At 35.1% G+C, this 19894-nt stretch overlaps 1 protein-coding gene across 3 annotated transcripts in view; it reads left to right on the plus strand.

Moving 5' to 3' along the window:
- The window catches only part of MAN1A2 (mannosidase alpha class 1A member 2), a 168260-nt gene that overhangs the window by 93303 nt on the left and 55063 nt on the right, over positions 1–19894 (plus strand). For all 3 annotated transcript variants that reach the window (XM_017946193.3, XM_017946194.3, XM_021922698.2), the window contains one exon: positions 4333–4426. In XM_017946193.3, coding sequence (XP_017801682.1) covers positions 4333–4426 — 94 coding nt within the window. The remainder of the gene's footprint in view (positions 1–4332; positions 4427–19894) is intronic.

Below are 19894 nucleotides of genomic sequence, written 5' to 3' on the forward strand. Positions count from 1 at the left end.
GTATTTGTTAATAGGGACAAACAGACGAACAGAATAGATAGCCTTTAAACAGACCTATGTATATGTAGAAACTTGTTATAACAAGTGTTGCACTGTGGATTATAATAGTTAATTCCAGGAACATTAAAGGCTTAACTTTAAAAAATAAAACACTGACATTTTGAGAATAAAAAATATATGCCCTTGAAGTAAAAAGGATTTCTACAATGGGAAACAAAAAATATTACCTAGTAAAAATACCCTATAACCCAGCAATTCCATTATTTGGTATGTACATTTACATTATATACATAGAAGCATTGTTTGTATTGGCAGTTTATATAATAAAATACAAAACAGCAATGAAAATATGAATTATGTTTGTATCCATTAGTTAAAAGAATACGATACAATTTTTGTAAAGTTCAAAACAAAGCTGAACAGTATATTGCTTAGGGATTCAAAATAGTTTTGATAAATTGTTGAAGTAAAAATAACATACAGAGATGAATCTCTGAATTAAATGTTTTATTTGGAAGCACAGAATTCCAATTCAGGGCATACACACAGAGTAGGGTGGTTGGTCCTCAATCCATCCAGAAAACAAAGAGAAGGTTGGAAGTTTTATTAGAGGAGAAATGTTATGTATCGTTTTGAAAGGAAGTGTGTTGACACGAGTAAAGCTTCTACAAGCTGTCTGGCCCTGATTGGTGACAGCAGTAGGTAAAACTATAATGTTAGGGTTATAGCAGCTGAGCTTGTGGAAAACGTAATTTTTGGAGCCGGTATTATGTGCCACAGGTGATTTTCCGCTGGGCCCTTTGACTCTGAATTAGTTGGGTATGACAGGAATGACCCAATTCATATAGTTTGCTTTCACAAAGTCAAGATAATGACAAATATGAAACTCAAGACTACAGATACATCTGGGATATAGGCAGTAGTATGTGAATGGGCAGTGGTAAACAGACCATCAAAGATGTTTGTAGTGTTGTATTTCTTAAATTGAGATGTGAGTAGAGTTGAGATATATATGTATATTCCTTTCTGTTTATGAAATACTTCAACAGAGAAGAATTTTCAGGTAAATACAGCAAAACGGAACTAGATGACAGAATTTTCCCTGTCCTGACTAAATGAATAATAAAAAAAATTAAAGACAGTAAAAATTCATCAAAAGCAATAAAAGAAGGAAAAGATGTAACTTCATGTCATATTTGATAACCAAAATAAAAAAACAAAAACAAAAAGATTTCTGATTTCTGGCATGAGACATAAGTCTGCTCCCTACCCTATCCTGAAACCTTTTTGGGAAAAGAGAGTCAACAAATTCCTAGTATTCCCTATCAGTCTTGCCAAGGAGACCAGTGCCCAGAGCATCACATATTTAATTGTCCACAGTTCCAGCAGAGTTCTCACCTCTCATCCTTCTTGAACACATAGGCTTCAAGTGATCAGATAGAAGTACACTAGTACTCCAGATCTCAAATTGTATCGAGGAAGGGAGAAACACACACACACACACACACACACACACACACACGCACACACACACGAAGAACTCAAGGAGAAATTAAAAAGTTCAGGCCAGAACTGACCCTTTTAAATGTGAACAATATAAAACAGAAAGCATGGCAATTGTGCAAACATACTGCTGGAAACAAAAGCGGAGTGGTAAATAGCATGTAAAAGACTGATAAAGAATCCAGTTTCAAATTTCAAAAACAGTAAAAAAAAAAAAAAAGTCACCACGAGTAATTCATACTATAATAGAAATTAAATTTAACAGAACTCAAAACCAAAATAAAACAATAAAATGATACAAAAATATTGTGGAGCTAAAGAAACAAATGGAGACTTAAAATGATGTATCCCCTAGCTAATAAAATGGGAAATAACAAAGAACTCATTGCATATAGTGAAAAACTGAATTACTTACATGGAATAAAAGCAAGAGATAGTCATAGACAAAACAAAGGAAAAGCAGAGATTAAAAAGATAATAAATTTGTAAAATAAACATAATTTAACATATGGTCCTTCTTGAAGTAGAAAACCTAAATCATAGGAATTAACCTAAAAGCAGCAAGAAGAAACACTGCTGGGCACAGTGGTTCACATCTGTAGTCCCAGCACTTTGGGAGGCCAAGGTGGGTGGATTGCTTGAGCTCAGGAGTTCGAGACAAGCCTGGGCAAAATGGTGAAACCACTTCTCTACCAAAAATTAGCCCTATGTGATGGCGCATGCCCGTACTCCTCAGCTACTGGGGAGGCTGAGGTGGGAGGATCACTCAAGCTTGGGAAGCGGAGGTTGCAATGAACTGAGATTGAGCCATTGGACTCCAGCCTGGGCGACAGAGCAAGACTCTGTCAAAAACAAAACAAACAAACAAAAAAAACTGCAAATTCCATGTTTAACAAAATTAAGAGATACTTCATATCACCAAATAGGAAGAAAAGTAGGCATATAAGCAGTAAAGATCAGAGAGAGGTTTGGTATAAACAGAAGAGAGGCTGTTTGGGGCTGCAGACTACAAAATACAAAACCAGTAGAGCCCAGTTCTCTGAATTAGGTGGTGTAACTTGACATACAGAACTCAAATTCTTATGAGCAGCAATGAGAACAGGATCACAGGCTGATGGGGTGTACTTCTTTGGACCTTACTAAACATAATGTGTTGAGAAGCTGGAAAAACAGAAGTCAGTAAGGATTCTCACAGATAAGCTGTTTGCGCCTGCGGACTTTGGTGAGAGAAGGGAATGAACGACAGATTCACTATTGTGAGCAGTGCTGCATTTCCAATCTCAAGTGGCTGGGGAGAAGCAAAGTCTAAAAAAACGTATTTATATCTGGACTCTTACCTGGTGTTTTATGTCAAAACTTTCAGGAAAATAGTAATGAGTAATTTGTTAAAAAAGAACAGGTACAGAATTTATACAAAGATATTACCAGAAAAAAGGAAGGAAAATGGTGGCCACAAAATATGTAAAAAGAGCAACTGAAAATTCCGACCAAATATCACCATGAGAGAAAACATAATAAAGATTTCATCTCTGTAGAACAAGTATATAAACAGAGATACAATTGCTCAGAGACAGTAAGATCTCATGTCAGTAACAAAATATAAGAAAAAATAGTTATCAACAAAATGAAGGCCAAAATGGAAGCAATACAAAGAAAGACAGTGTTCAAAATATAAGGCGCTTAGATGACGAAATTGAGAAAAACTAGTAAATGTGTGGAAATAAAAAGAGACAAGAGTTAGAAAGAAAATGACAGATAAGGAAGAAAGGCGGAAAGAATTGAATAGTATACAGTTTTTGGATGACAGAAGAGTTAATTTTCTCCCCTTTTATAACATCATTCAGAACTATCTAAAAAGTAGTCTGTGGAATTTTTCAGATTGAGATTGTTATACATAGTGTTGGTCTCAAACATGAAAGAACACAGGGAATACAGACAGCATCCTTGAGTCCATTCCTAAAACTACTTAAAGACAAAATCCAGCCAAATGAATGACAATGGGAAACCTTGTGGCAGAAGAATTAATATTGTACTCAAGTCCAGAAAAGTTAAGTATATATCAGGTCCTCTGAAAAAGAAGGGTTTTCCCAAGTCATTTATACCAGCCAGGTTATTCATCAAATGTAATGACAATATTCTCAAACAAAGAAGAATGCAAGGAACATAACACCTCCTCCCACCCCCAGAGGCTCCCTTAAAAGCACTTACAAAGTTCACCCAATCTAGAGTTGAATCAAAATAAATCCCTAGGAAAGTCTCCGGCTTCTTAATATATTTCACGATTTTTCTTTCCCCATTACCCTCAGGAAGATATTTTAAAATTTGGAATTTCAGGAACTTAAAGATATCTATTGTGGGAACAATTTTTAAAGTTCAACAGTTTGTTTTACTTCATTTACTTTTTGATCTGTTCAATTCAAATTAATACTTTTCAAAATACAATGGCATTTTATGATTCAATTCCCGTGAAGTTATTTCTGTTCTTATATTTGAATATATACATGTTGACTGTGTCTGGAATGATGTTTATAACTGATGTTTCAGATGATATTTCTAGGCAGTAGCATGTTGAGATTTAAAATGGTTTCTGCCTGTGTTATTTCCTCTGTATTATTTTTATTGCTTGATTTTAAAATAACACATATTTTATAAAAATGACTCATTTAAGAAATAGAAGGCTTTGTTGACTCCCCCCTGCCCCTCCAGCACACACACAAAGGCAGGGAATAGGTATAGATTCTGAGTAAGGAAAAACACAAAGCCTACATTAACACCAAGCCTTGATGACACTTCTTTTATTAATTGCATTCTTAATTTTATTTTACTTAGGTTATGCACATTCGGAAACTACTTCAGAAAATGGATCGTCCAAATGGTCTTTATCCAAATTATTTGAACCCCAGGACAGGGCGCTGGGGTCAGTGTAAGTATTCTAGTATACCTGAGGCTTTCTTAAAGAATTATTTGTCTGAAAACTCTTTGCTTGATGTAGTACAGAGTACACTACGTGGAGTTAGAAACCCTCAGTGTCTAGCCTTGTGGTCTACTGGTGCTGTTCTTAGCCATATTTCTTATCTCTCTTAGCTTCAGTTTTCCCACTTGTGAAATGGAAATGTTAATAACATGTCTCCTAAGAGTATTTTATTTCCTGTATTGCTAAAATATAGTGTGGCAGTTTGAAGATTGTACTTAAAAACTCTTATTAATAAATTACCTCTTCATGTAAATAAAAGCACCGCTTAGGAGAGGGAGGTAGAGGAGGAGTATGAAAAGCAAACGAATATAGTAGATTACTAGAAGCGGGGCAGTTGTTCTTGGATAAGCCATGTCTATTCATTCATTTTAGAAGAAGGCATCCTGGCCTTCATTATTTACCAGTCTCTGTGCTAAGTTCTTAGAAGAGATTGAGATGGAGAAAGAACATAGGGTTTGGCCTGAATTCACAGGCTGGCAGGGTAGGCCGACACATAAATGTTATTGTATAGGAAGGTACCAATTGTTACATGAAACTGTGGGAAAAATGATTCCCTCTGCCTGAGGGGAAAGTATTTTGTTTAGGGAGAGGGTAAGTTTTCTTATTAGAGCTCATTTATTTTTGAAGAAATTGATTTTTAAAAGTAACAACTAATAAATATTTATGTGGAAATGTGGAACTTACAGAATTTTAGTAATTGTAGGTTTATCAATGCTATTCTTTTTTAAAGGTTAGGAAAACAAGAACAAATAATAGAGACTGCAACTTTGCCACTAACAAAACACGATTCAGTTATTTTTGAGACTAATAAAATCCTAAGTAGTAAATAAGAGACAAAAGTAACGATCGTTTAATTTTAGTATTGAAAGCACTGCTGATTCTGCCAGTAAGAAAATATGCTGGTGTGAGTACCCAGAATAGGAGAACGTTTGCCCTGGAATTGTCTTCTCGTTCCTTTCCAGGAAATTGTCTTTTATTTTATGAAAGGAAAGCAGATAGGTCAATATAATTATGTCTTTCATGAATCTGGAAATAGATCTCAATCTTTTTTGACTATTTTTATACTTACGTTTCCTGTTTCCTGAAATTATTTACATATGATTCATTTTTCTCTTTATTTTGAAGAAGATAAAAGCTCTACTGCCTAGAATGAGTGGGAATGATATTTTTTGGAAAAACAAAACCCTGAGAGCTGCATTTCTAAAATGTAAAACCATAGTTTTCTTATTTCAGATAAGAGTGACTGAATTGGATGTCTACTTAGTAATTTCGATGAATTCTATTACCAATCTTTACCCCTGTGAGTTGTATTGAGATTTGAGAATATTATGATAATATGATGATATGATATATATGAAAAATTATGTTCAGTTCCTGTCTTAGACTATATGCCAGTGTATATTCTATATGGTTTTACTATTTAAATGTAAAAGATGAAATCATAAAAGTACTAAAAACAGGGTTGAATATATAATCAGGAAAGCCTTTTCTAAGCATGTCACATAAAACAGAAACTACAAAAAAAGGTGTCAGTTTTTCCTGTATATTATTGTTAACCTCGGTATTAGTCTGTTCTCATGCTGCTGTAAAGTACTGCCTGAGACTGGGTAATTTATAAAAGATAGAGGTTTAATTGACTCACAGTTCCACAGGGCTGGGGAAGCCTCAGGAAACTTACAATTATGGCAGAAGGGGAAGCAAACACATCCCTCTTCACATGGTGGCAGGAAGGAGAAGTGCCAAGCAAAGTGGGGAAAAGCCCCTTATCAAACTGTCAGATCTTGGGAGAACTCACTCACCATCAAGAGAACAGCATGGGGGTAAAACATCTTCCTGTACCCAGTCTCCAGAGTGTGTACATTTGTATGCTTTTTGAACCACCAACTCATTTCCAGCAGTTTATTCCAAATAAATTTTCAGAGCTGTATATTAAAGTTTATTTACAACAGTCTTGGGGTTGTTTATAATAGGGATAATTTGGAAACAATCTGAAGCAGTCCTAACAGAACTTTCTGTAATGAGGAAAAGATTCTATTATCTGTGTTATCCAATACAGTAGTCACTAGCCACATGTGACTGTTGAGCACTTGAAATGTTGCTAGTATGGTTGTGGAATTACATATTAAATTTTACTTTAATTAACTTACATTTAATTAGCTACTTGTAGCTTGTGCTTCTACATTGGACAGGGCAGTTTTTAAATGTCTTACATAGGGATTTGGTTAAATACATTTTGGCCTGTCCAGATACAGTATACTATTCAGCCATTAAAAGTTATATTTTAGAATACCTGACATAGATAAATATGACATATCTAGAAAGATATTTAGAAAAGGAGAGGAAACACTATAACAATAGAAACCAAAGTGTTATGTGTGATTTTCTCTGAATTATTGTTTTTATTTTCTCCTTTTCATTTACTGTTACTATCCAAATTTGATTATGAACATCTCTTACTTTTGATGTTAGCTTAAAAACATTTTTAAATAAAAAGAGAATCCCATTTTCCATGCCAGCATAAGGATACTTAAAAAAGTAAATCACAGTTTGGGAATTGCCAGCCTTGAAATGATCAAAAGTAGAGCATTGATGACATGGAGGCAGGAGAACTGCTTGAACCCGGGAGGCGGAGGTTGCAGTGAGCTGAGATTGTGCCACTGCGCTCCAGCCTGGGTGACAGAGCGAGACCCTCTCTCAAAAAACAAAACCAAAACCAAAAAACAGAACTCTTTCTCTTCAGCATTGTGTTGAGAAAACTGGATAGCCCCGTGAAAAATAATGAAGTTGAACCCTTAGTGTATATTATCTACAAAAAAATTAACTCAAAACAGATCAAAGACTCTAAATTTGAGAACCAAAACTATAAAACTCTTAGAAGAAAACATAGGGGCAAATCTTCATGACCTTTGATTTGACACTGGATTCTTCAGTATGACACCAAAGGCAGAGGTAACAAGACAAAAATAAAAGATAAATTGGATTTGATTAAAATTGAAAATTTTTTGTGCATCAAAGGATACTATCTGTGAGAAAGAAAGACAACCCACAGAATGAGAGAAAATATTTGCAAATCACATGTCTTACAAGGGTATATACACAGAATATGTAAAGAACTCCTACAACTCAGCAACAGAAGGCAAACTACCTACAACTCAACAACAGAAGGCGAACTACCAAATTAAATAATGGGTGAGGACTTGAATAGTCATTTCTGCAAAGAAGTTAAGCAAATGGAAAATAAGTACACGAAAAAGATGATTAACATTAAAATGCAAATCAAAACTCAATGAGATACCACTTCACAGCTACTAGGAAGACTCTAATCAAAAGGATGAAAAATAAGCATTGGCAAGGATGTGGAGAAATTGGAACCCTTGTACACTGCTAGTAGGAATGTAAAATGGTGTAGCTGCTGTAAAAACCTAGCAGTTCCTTAAAAAGTTAAACATATAATTACCATATGACCCAGCACTTCATCTCCTCTGTATATACCCAGAAGATTTGAAAACAGAGACTGAAACAGATACTTGTATCCTAGAGTTCATTACAACATTATTTATGATATGCAAAAGGAGGAAGTAACTCAAATGTCCAACAGACGAATGGGTAAACAATATGTGAGTATAAACATACCATGAACTATCCATAAAAAGGAATGAAGTTCTGATACATGCTATAATATAAACGAACCTTGAAAACATTATGCTAATCAAAAAAAGTCACAAAAGGACAAATATTGTATGATTTCACTTACATCAAATATCTAGAGTTGTCAAATTCATAGAGACATAAAGTAGATTAGAGTTGACTGGAAGCTTTGGATGAGAAGAAAGTGGAGAGGAGAATGGAGAGTTATTGCTAGAGTTTCTCTTTGCGGTGATGAAAAGTTTTGGAAATAGGTGGTGGTGATGGTTTTACAGCACTGTGAATATAATTAATGCTACTGAATGGTACACTTTCAAAATAGTTAAAATGGCAACTTTTGTGTTATATACATTTCATTACGATAAAATTTACAACAAAAAAGATAACTTTTATTCCTCTGTTTTTTCCTCACAGAATAAATTCAAATTACTTTATAATATATTCACTCTCAGCAGTTTTTAATTTCGGTGTTATAGAAAGAGCCATTCACTGGTTATTTTGGCAGAAGATCTTTAAAATCCTAGTGAGCTGCCCTGATATCCTTTTAACAGCTGTAGTCCTTACAAAATTGCCCAATTTGTTCCTTTTAATGTTTTTGTATATTTTATATCAGCTTCTGAAAAGTATATCAAATTTTATTATCTTTGAGCAGTATACATCTGTCATATTTATAAATAGTCTGCAAAACAAACATTTAATTGAACTGAAATTTAACAATTCAGCTTTGGCTAACTGTATTATAATTAGAGTAATGATAATGTCTGTGACTTGCACATAGCAATCAGAGAGAATAATTACTGGTAATTATGTTCAGGAAAAGTACTTGGCAACAGATATAAAAGAATATAGTAAGAAACCTAGATTTAAAGGCAAATTACTAGTTTTTTTTTCTTTTCTTAAACTTTATATTTTTACTATTCTAAGCACAATACTTAACCTATGTCATTTAATGATTAAAGTGAAGAAAATATAGGAAATCAGTCATTACTGATTCATTGTGTTATATTACTAAATTTATAATTGTGGAAAAAACAAGAATGAACATGTTATTTTGAGTTAGAAAATGAATTCTGATTGTCTTGCTTAATAATTTAGATAATTTATTTAGCTTCTCTATGCATCTTTATCTGTTCTAATTGTACTTATTTAATAGAAAATTCATATGGGTCATATTTATGAGAAAATATATTTGAAAATGCTTCAAATTAGTTTTTACTCTAGAATTTCCCATAAGAAGACTTCAAGAAATAGCTTCTGTTAGAAACCTGCCATTAACTGTATAACATGTTGAAATAAATCATGTGAATCATTGCTATTTAGGAGTGTTTTATAATATATTATCCATTTCTGAATATCAAAAGGACCTTAGAGTGACATGGTTTATCAAATTTGACATGTAGGCGTATACTCTACAGGAAAGAGAAGTAGCTTCAAGTTCCTTAGTGGTATCCTTTTGCTTTAATGTAATTTCAGATGGCCTGTAAAGCAAGATGGACAGAATTCTCACTTGAGAAGGGTTTTTTTTTGTTTGTATATTTTTTTTTTATTGAAGATAATTGACAAGAAAATGTAATATTCTCTGTACTGTTCAATAATAAGGTTAATTTTGTTTTAATATGATTTGTTATTATAACATTTCCAATTCACATTCTTCCTTTTGCACTCAGTGAATATATACTCTCTTAAAAGTTAAACAAGGCGTAAACCATAAGGTCTCATATTCAGACACTGACAAGAAACCGGACCAGGTTTTGAGAAAACTAATGAGAGAACAAGATTACTTTTATTCTATTAAAACTGTCTATAGAACACATTGTAATAAATAGGCTAAATTAAGAAAAGGAAAGGCTTAAAGCAGAAGGACATACTAGAAAGCCAATATAATACGGATCTGGATCTAGGATAGCTGTCTGTGGGAGTGGTAGTCATTGTAGATTTTATCTTTTCCTTTGTATCCTACATTCATTCTTCACTAAGTCTTGTCAGTTCTATTTCTAAAATATTCTTTTCCCCATTTTAATTGTACCTTTTTCCATTTGGAATACCTTCCGCCTTCTCTATGTCCTCTTATCAATAAATTCCTACCTATTCAATTAAAACAGAAAAGGAAACTTCTAAGTTAAATAAGCTCTTTAAATATAGTAGTCTCTCTTGCAACCACCTGTTAGGGAAAAGGAAAAATATTGGGGTATATATATAAATACCCATTAAAAGATTAATATCAATTTTATGTGTGATAGTATTATAGGAATATATTTTCTCTACAGGATGTTTGCATTCATTAATTTCACTGATACTAAATATCAACCACTGTTCCAGATGCTGGGTATATAGATGAGAACAAGTAGACAGTGTCCCTAATACCCTCAGAGAACTTACATTCTACTGAAGAGATACGAAATAAACAAATAGATGATGTGATGTAATATAATGATAAGAATTTCTTTTTTCTTAAAGCACTTTTAGGACAATACATTCTTTTGCTTTTCTCATAGGCTTACTTAGCTTCATGCTTCACTCAGTCTTTTTATTATTATTAGTCTTCTCCTTTACTCCTAGCCTCTTAGTGTTAGAATGCCCTAGAGCAAGCTTGCCCAGCCTGGGTCCCTGGATGACTTTGAATGCAGCCCAACACAAATTGATAAACTTTCTTAAAACATGAGTTTTTTGTTTTTTGTGTGTGTGTGTGTGTGTTTTTTTTTTTTTTTTTTGCAAGTTTTATAAAGCTCATCAGCCGTCATTAGTGTTAGTGTATTTTATGTGTGGCCTAAGACAGTGCTTCCAGTGTAACCCAGGAAAGTCAAAAGATTGGTGGACAACCCTGCTGTAGAGGTCAGTCCTCCATTCTCTCTTCTCTCCAGTGTCATAGTTTTAAATACCATTTACATGCTGGCATCTCTCAAATCTAGAACTCCAGTCCTCACCTTGTCCTTGACCTCTGTATTCATATATCCAATTACCTACTTGACATTTTTACTTGAATATCTTATAGATACCTGAAACTTAATATATCTGTAAGTGAGCTCTTCATAATAATTTTGTCCACCTCAAAACCTGTTTTTCCTCCAGTCTTTCCCGTTTCAGTTAATGGCAGGTCTATTCTTGCTTATGCCATAAATCTTGTTTGCCATAAATCACCCTTTACTTCTTTATCTCACACCCCACTCCAGTTTCTCAGCAAATTCTGTTCTGTCCGCCTTTGAAATATGACTAGAATTCAACTGCCACTACCCTGAGCCAAGTCACCATCTCTTGCCTGGATTGTTACAATAGCATCCTAATTGGCCTTTCTGTTTCTGCCTCTGCTCCTTTTAGTCTATTCTTAATACAGGAGCCAGTATTTTTTTTACAAAGTAAGTCACATTATGCCATTTTGTGCAACTCTTCATTACTTTTCATGTCAGAGTAAAAGCCAAAGTCCTTTTGGGGCCCTGTGATCTGGCTCTTATTATCTCTTTTCCTTGATTTATTCTTCTCAAACTATATTGGCCTTCTCTCACTTGAATCCACTAGGCACTTCTCCACCACAGAGCTGTTGCAGCCACTACTCCCTTTGCTTGGAATGATTTTCCCAGAGATATTCACATAGCTCAATCCCTCACTTTCTTCAGGTTGTTTTACTCAAAAGTTACCTTTTCAATGAAGTCTTTCCTGGTCACCTTACCTGATAAGCGGAATACAGAAAATTGAAAGTTATGTTTTATAGATTCCTTCCACTGAGTGGTCCATATTTTCTCTGTGAATTAGAAGGCATTTAACTGCTGATAGCAGGGAAGAAGGTAGAGCAGTAGGGGACTTATGACAAAGAACAAATATCTTCTTCAGGAAATAGGAAAGAACACTAATTAAGGAGTTATAGAAAAGTTGACAGGCAGTGTTGAGGCTCATGTTGATGGTGAAAATGATAAATTTGGAGATAATAGTAAAACAGACTGACAGCTGGGCTAATCCATAGTTGATGTTTACCTCATTGGGTACAACAGGCGAACAATGGAGTAAGTTTCTTGAATGGTTAGACAAGATGAATTACCTGTTGCTTCTTTCCTATTCAACCTGACTGCATAGGATCCAAACTTATTTGAGAATATATATATGTATACTTTTCTCTTTCTCTTTTATCTAACAAATCCCAAAACTTGTATCAACCCAGCCACCTACTTTTCCCACTTATATACAGAGCCAACTAAACATTGCTGGTGAAAATAACAGTACAGGTTAAAGTTACTGTAAACTTACAATTTCCAGTTTTATGTAGATCACTAGTATTCCATGAGTTGTTTTTTTTTTTTTTTTACTTTGATCAATTTACTTTCCTATTCTTTACTCTCCTTAAGTCTTCTATGTAACCCTTCTATCCATCTCCAACTCTTCTTTTGACCATTTCTTTATTCTCAATTTCCTAGGCAATTTTAGTTTAGATATATCTTTAGTAAAAATGGTATTTATATAGGCTTTACATATTTCAGTTTGAGAGTCTCAGTGTTTGAAAAACAGAGTCAAAACAACTAAATTTGTGAAGGTTACTGATAGCTTTGGACTAATTCCAAATATCCTTTGGTTTTGTTTGTTTACTTTTGAAAAACTACTTTATTAAGGTATAATTTACATATAAACTGTACATATTTAAAATGTACAACTTGGTGTTTTATAATATGTGTACACCTATGGAAATCATGATCACAATCAAAATAGTGAACATATCTATCACCCCTTTCCTTATACCCTTTCATATTCCTTCTCTCAACCTTCTCCCTTCCCCCTCCCCCAAAACAACCACTGATCTGCTTTCTGTCATTAAAGATTGGGTTGCCTTTTCTAGAATCTTATATAAATGGCATCCTTTATGTTTACTCTTTATGTGGCTTCTTTCAGCGTAATTATTTTGAGATTGATCCATATTGTGTATATCAGTAGTTCTGAGTGGAATTCCACTGTATGGAATACCATAGTTTGTTTATCCATTCTCCTGTTGATGGACATTTAGGTTGTTTCCGGTTTGGGGCTATTACAAATAAAGCTGCTATGAATACTGACTTACACACCTTCATATATTCTCATTTCTCTTGGGTGAATACTTAGGAATAGGCTGCTTTTATCAAATAGCAGATATGTATGTTTAACTTTTTTAAGGAACTATCAAGTTGTTTTCCAGAGTACATATACCATGTTACATTGCTATCAGTAGTGTTTCTCCATATACCTGCCAACAGTTGATATGGTCAGTCTTTTAATTTTAGCCATTTTATTTCATTTTATTTTCTTTTTTTAAAATTATACTTCAAGTTCTGGGGTACATGCACGGAACGTGCAGATTTGTTACATAGGTATACACGTGCCATGGTGGTTTGCTGCACCCATCAACTCATCATCTACATTAGGTATTTCTCCTAATGCTATTCCTCTCCTAGCTCCCCACCCCCAACAGGCCCCGGTGTGTGATGTTCCCCTCCCTGTGTCCATGTGTTGTCATTGTTCAGCTCCCACTTAGGAGTTGATGTTCTGTGTTCTGTTTTCTGTTCCTGTGATAGTTTGCTGAGAATGATGGTTTTCAGCTTCATCCATATCCCTGCAAAGGATATGAACTCATACTTTTTTTTGTTTGGCTGCATAGTATTCCATGGTGTGTATGTGCCACATTTTCCTTATCCAGTCTATCATTGATGGGCATTTGGATTGGTTCCAAGTCTTTGCCATTGTGAACAGTGCTGCAATAAACATATGTGTACATGTGTCTTTATAGTAGAATGATTTATAATCCTTTGGTTATATACCTAGTAATGGTATTGCTGGGTCAAATGGTACTTCTGGTTCTAGATCCTTGAGGAATTGCCACACTCTCTTCCCCAGTGCTTGAACTAATTTACACTTCCACCAACAATGTAAAAGCATTCCTATTTTTCCACAACTTCTCCAGCATCTGTTGTTTCCTGACTTTTTAATGATCATCATTCTAACTGGTGTGAGATGGTATGTCCTCGTGGTTTTGATTTGCATTTCTCTAATGACCAGTAATGATGAGTTTTTTTCATATGTCTGTTGGCTGCATAAATGTCTTCTTTTGAGAAGTGTCTGTTCATATTCTTTGCCCACTCTTCGATGAGTTTTTTTTTTTTTTTTTCTTGTAAATTTAAGTTCCTTGTAGATTCTGGATATTAGCCCTTTGTCAGATGGATAGATTGCAGAAATTTTCTCCCATTCTGTAGGTTGCCTGTTCACTCTGTTGATAGTTTCTTTTGCTGTGCAGAAGCTCTTCAGTTTAATTAGATCCCATTTGTCAATTTTGGCTTTTGTTGTCATTGCTTTTGGTGTTGTAGTCATGAAGTCTTTGTCCATGCCTATGTCCTGAATGGTATTGCCTAGGTTTTCTTCTAGGGTCTTTATGGTTTTAGGTCTTATGTTTAAGTCTTTAATCCATCTTGAGTTAATTTTTGTGTGAGGTGTAAGGAAGGGGTCCAGTTTCAGTTTTTTGCGTATGGCTAGCTAGTTTTCCCAACGCCATTTATTAAATGGGGAATCCTTTCCCCATTGCTTATTTTTGTCAGGTTTGTCAAATATCAGATGGTTGTAGATGTGTGGCATTATTTCTGAGGCCTCTGTTGTGTTTCATTGGTCTATATTTCTGTTGTGGTACCAGTACCATGCTGTTTTGGTTACTGTAGCCTTGTAGTGTAGTTTGAAGTCAGGTAACATGATGCCTCTAGCTTTGTTCTTTTTGCTTAGGATTGTCTTGGCTGTACAGACTCTTTTTTGGTTCCATGTGAAATTTAAAGTAGTTTTTTCTATTTCTGTGAAGAAAGTCAGAGGTAGCTTGATGGGGATAGCACCGAATCTATAAATTACCATGGGCAGTATCGCCATTTTCACAACATTGATTCTTCCTATTCATGAGCATGGAATGTTTTTCCATTTGTTTGTGTCCTTTCTTATTTCCTTGAGCAGTGGTTTGAATTCCTGGACGCATACACCCTCCTAAGACTAAACAAGGAAGAAGCTGAATCCCTGAATAGACCAATAACAAGTTCAGAAATTGAGGCAGTAATAGCTTATCAACCAAAAGAAGCCCAGGACCAGACAGATTCACAGGTGAATTCTGCCAGAGGTACAAAGAGGAGCTGGTACCATTCCTTCTGAAACTATTCCAAAGAATAGAAAAAGAGAGACTCCTCCCTAACTCATTTAATGAGGCCAGGATCATCCTGTTACCAAAACCTGGCAGAGACACAACAAAAAAAGAAAATTCCAGGCCAATATCCCTGATGAACATCGATGCAAAAATCCTCAATACAACACTGGCAAACCGAATCCAGCAGCATATCAAAAAGTTTATCCACCATGATTAAGTTGGCTTCATCCCTGGGATGCAAGGCTGGTTCAACATACGCAAACCAATCAACGTAATCCATCACACAAACAGAACCAACGACAAAAACCACATGATTATCTCGATAGATGCAGAAAAGGCCTTCGACAAAATTCAACACCCCTTCATGCTAAAAACTCTCAATAAACTAGATATTGATGGACCGTATCTCAAAATAATAAGAGCTATTTATGACAAACCCACAGCCAATATCATACTGAGTTGGCAAAAACTGGAAGCATTCCCTTTGAAAACCAGTACGGAGAGATAAGGATGCCCTTTCGCACTACTCCCATACAACATAGTACTGGAAGTTCTGTCCAGGGCAGTCAGGCAAGAGAAAGAAATAAAAGGCATTCAAATAGGAAGAGAGGAAGTCAAATTCTCTGTTTGCAGATGACATGATTGTATGTTTAGAAAACCCCATCGTCTCAGGCCAGAATCTCCTTAAGCTGATAATTTACTTCAGCAAAGTCTCAGGGTACAAAATCAATGTGCAAAAGTCACAAGCATTTCTGTACACCAACAAACAGAGAGCCAAATCATAAATGAACTCCCATTCACAGTTGCTACAAAGAGAATAAAATACCTAGGAATCCAACTTACAACGGATGTAAAGGACCTCTTCAAGGAGAACTACAATTTTAGCCATTTTAATAGATGTGTAGTGGTAACTCATTTTCGTTTTAATTAGCAGTTTCCAAATGACTAATGATGTTGAACATCTTTTTATATACTCTTTGGTGTCCATTTATCTTCTTTGATGAATTATCTGATCAAACCTCTTGTCTACTGCCTATTAAAAAACAGATTCTTTTCTTAATTTTTGAGTTTTGAGATTTCAGTATATATTCTGGATACAATTCGTATATCAGATATATTCTTGGAAAGTATTTTCTCCCAGTCTGTGGCTTGTCTTTTAATTCTCTTAATAGTGTTGAAAAGCAGAAGATTCTAATTAGGAAGTCCATTTTTCCAATTTGATCTTTATGAATTGTTCTTTTATGTCATATCTAAGAAATCTTTGCCTAACTCAAGCATGCTTCACCCAAGCACACAAAGGTTCCTTCCTATGTTTTCTTCTAAAAGTTTATAGATGCAGGTTTTGTATTTACATCTGTGAGACCTTTTGAGTTGACTTTTCTATAGGGATCAAAGTTTTTTTTTTTTTTACATATAAATATTCTGTGATTTCAGCATCATTTGTTGAAAAGGCTATCCTTTTTTCACTGCATTGCCTTTGCACCTTTGTTAAGGATCAGTTGTACATTTAAGTGTATGTTTATTTTTAGACTCTATTCTATTTATCATTAAATCTACACAATCAACACTGTGTATACCATCCTGTTTTGATTAGTGTAGATTTATTATAAGTGAAGTCAAATAGTGTTAGTATTCCAAATTTGTTCTTAATAGTTGTTTTTGCTCTCTAGGTCCTTTGCATTTTCTTTCTTTTTTTTCTTCTTCAACTTTTATTTTAAATTCTGGGTTACATGTGCAGGATGTGCTTGTTACATAGGTAAATGTGTGCCATGATAGGTTGCTGCACAGATCAACCCATCACCTAGGTATTAAGCCCAGCATCCATGAGGTATTCTTCCTGATGCTCTTCCTCCTCCTATACCTCCCAACAGGCCCCAGTGTGTGTTGTTCCCCCAAGTAGCCATGTGTTCTCATCATTCTGCTCCCACTTATAAGTGAGAACATGTAGTGCTTGGTTTTCTGTTCCTGTATTAGTCTGCTGAGGATAATGGCTTCCAGCTCCATCCATGTCCCTGCAAAGGACATGATCTTGTTCCTTTTTGTGGCTGAATAGTATTCCATGATGTGTAGCTGAATGGTGTTCCGTGATGTGTATGTACCACATTTTCTTTATGCAGTGTATTATTAGTGGGCATTTAGGTTGATTCCATGTCGTTGCTATTGTGAATAGTGCTGCAGTGAACATAAGCTTGCATGTATCTTCATAATAGAATGATTTATATTCCTTTGGGTATATGTCTAGTAATGGGATTACTGGGTCAAATGATATTTCTGCCTCTAGATCTTCAAGGAATCACCACATTGTCTTCCACACTGGTTGAAATAATTTACACTCCCACCACCAGTATAAAAGCATCCCTTTTTCTCTGTAACCTCACCAGCATTTTTTATTTTTTGACCTTTTAATAATCATTCTGACTGGTGTAAGATGGTATTTCATTGTGGTTTTGATTTGCATTTCTCTAATGATCAATGATGTTGAGCTTTGAATCAGTTTGATCAGTTGATCAGTTTGGGATTGATTTTGATTGAATCCTTATTCTTATTGTGCATTATTTTTTCTGCCTCTGCATGCCTGGTAATTTTTGACTAGATTCTAGGTCCCGGATACTTTTTTTATCCCTAGAAATCTTGTTGAACTTTGTTTAGGGATACAGTTAAGTTACTTGGAAATAATTTGACCTGTTTCCTATTTTGCTTTTAGGATTTTTTAGGTGAATCTGGTGCATTGCTCAGTGAGGCAAGATCTTCCTGAGTACTCTGCTAAATGTCCTGTGAATTATGAATTTTTCTTGTCTGGCTGGTGTGAACATCCACTGTTACCAGTAGACTCTTTGTAAGCACCAGGCAGTGTTCCCGCCAGTCCTTTCATGTGGTTCTTTCCGTTGTCTTAGGTAGTTTCTTCACAGGCATGTGCTGCTCGGTACTCTCCTGAATACTCAAGGGAGATCCTTTGCAGATCTCTGGCGTTCTCTTTCTGTGCACATCTGTTCTCTCTGGTATACTGTTCTGTAAACTGTAGCTCCCTCAGTCTTTCCAGACTCAGTCATATTTCTTAAACTTAGAGAGTCCATAGGTCTATGCCTTAATTTTTTCTCTCTGTGCCTTTGCCTGAAAATTTTCTTGATGCAGTAATTTACGGGCAATAATGGGACTCACCTTGTTTGTTTTCCGTCACTTAGCGATTACTATCCTCTGTTGTCTGATGTTCATTGGGTTGAAAACCAGTGTTTCATGTATTTTGTCCAAAGTTTTGGTTGTTTTAGGTTTCAGGCTAAGCTCAAGTACCCATTACTCTATTTTAGCCAGAAGCACTTTTTAAAAAAAAAGTCAATTCCTATTATGTTATTTTTCTTCCTATTTACTGGCCATTCTTAAAATATCCTACCCCATGCTGCCTCAATTTTTTAGTCATTTGAATATTTGTATATATGTATATTTCCATCTTTTTCTAACAGTTGCCCTTGAATTTTAACTTAGTCTTGTTTCTATTTTTTCTAATGACACCTAGACTTAATCATTACTGTATCTTCCCTCTGAACAACATGAAAACTTGTGTACTTTCACTGCCCCATTGCCCAGCCTTATCATGAACTTGAGTTTCAAAGAGTTAATCTCTCTTTTCATTATTGCTTTTTGCACACTCCATTCTATTCTCCTATATTTTTTGCTTTAATTTTTAGAACACTTCCTCTAGGAGTTTCTAATGGTTTGTCACCATACACCTTTCCCTCAACCCCACCGCAGTGACCTTGCTTCCTAAGTCAAGGTGAAAGAAAAAATCCTGCAAATAATCTCTTTACCTATAAACTCATTTATTTACCCACTTGATTTTCTGTTTCTCCAGTCTCGGAGAATCCAGCATTCATTGTTCTGTCCAGTATTTATCCATTGACCTGTGCTCTGGATCCTATCTTCTCTCAACTCTTGAACATTTTCTTTTTTGGTGTTTCCATTTACTTATGCTATATATTAAACTTCTTGGTTCCTTTCTCATAGCCAGTAGGTCCCTCTCTCTACTTCAACTGTTTTTCAATGCCATAGATTCCTTGTGGCAAATACGCTGTACTACTTCTTCATGTCCTGGTAAAGCCTATTAAAAAAAAAAAAAAAAAAAAAGGAATAGTCTGTTTTTCTTGTTTGCCTTCTGTTCACTTCTCAATACATTGCATTCTGGGCTCTGCTCCCCCTCACTTCACTAAAAGTAATTTTACCCTCTGACTGTCTTATAGACTAGTCCAAGAAAGGACAGTGTATTAGGTATTGCTATATAAAAAAACCCTCTAAAATTTAGTAGCTTAAAACAATTTTTTATTTATCGAGGGAACCCGCCCCCAATATTTCAAAGTAGGTTCTTTCTATTTTCCATAAGTGTCAGTGACTGAGAAATAAAGAGAAAGAATACGAAAAGAGGAATTTTACACCTGGGCTGCTGGGGGTGATATCACATATTGGTAGGACCATGATGCCCACCTGAGTCTCAGAGCAGCAAGTTTTTATTCAGGGTTTCAAAAGGGGAGGAGGTGTAAAACAGGGAGTAGGTAGAAAGATCACATGCTTCAAAGGGCAAGAAGCAGAACAAAGATCACATGCTTCTGAGGGAACAGGACAACAGGCAAAACAGAACCACTGATAAGGGTCTATGTTCA

Source organism: Papio anubis, chromosome 1 (assembly GCF_008728515.1).
Source record: "Papio anubis isolate 15944 chromosome 1, Panubis1.0, whole genome shotgun sequence".
In the NCBI taxonomy this organism is placed as follows: Eukaryota; Metazoa; Chordata; class Mammalia; order Primates; family Cercopithecidae; genus Papio; species Papio anubis.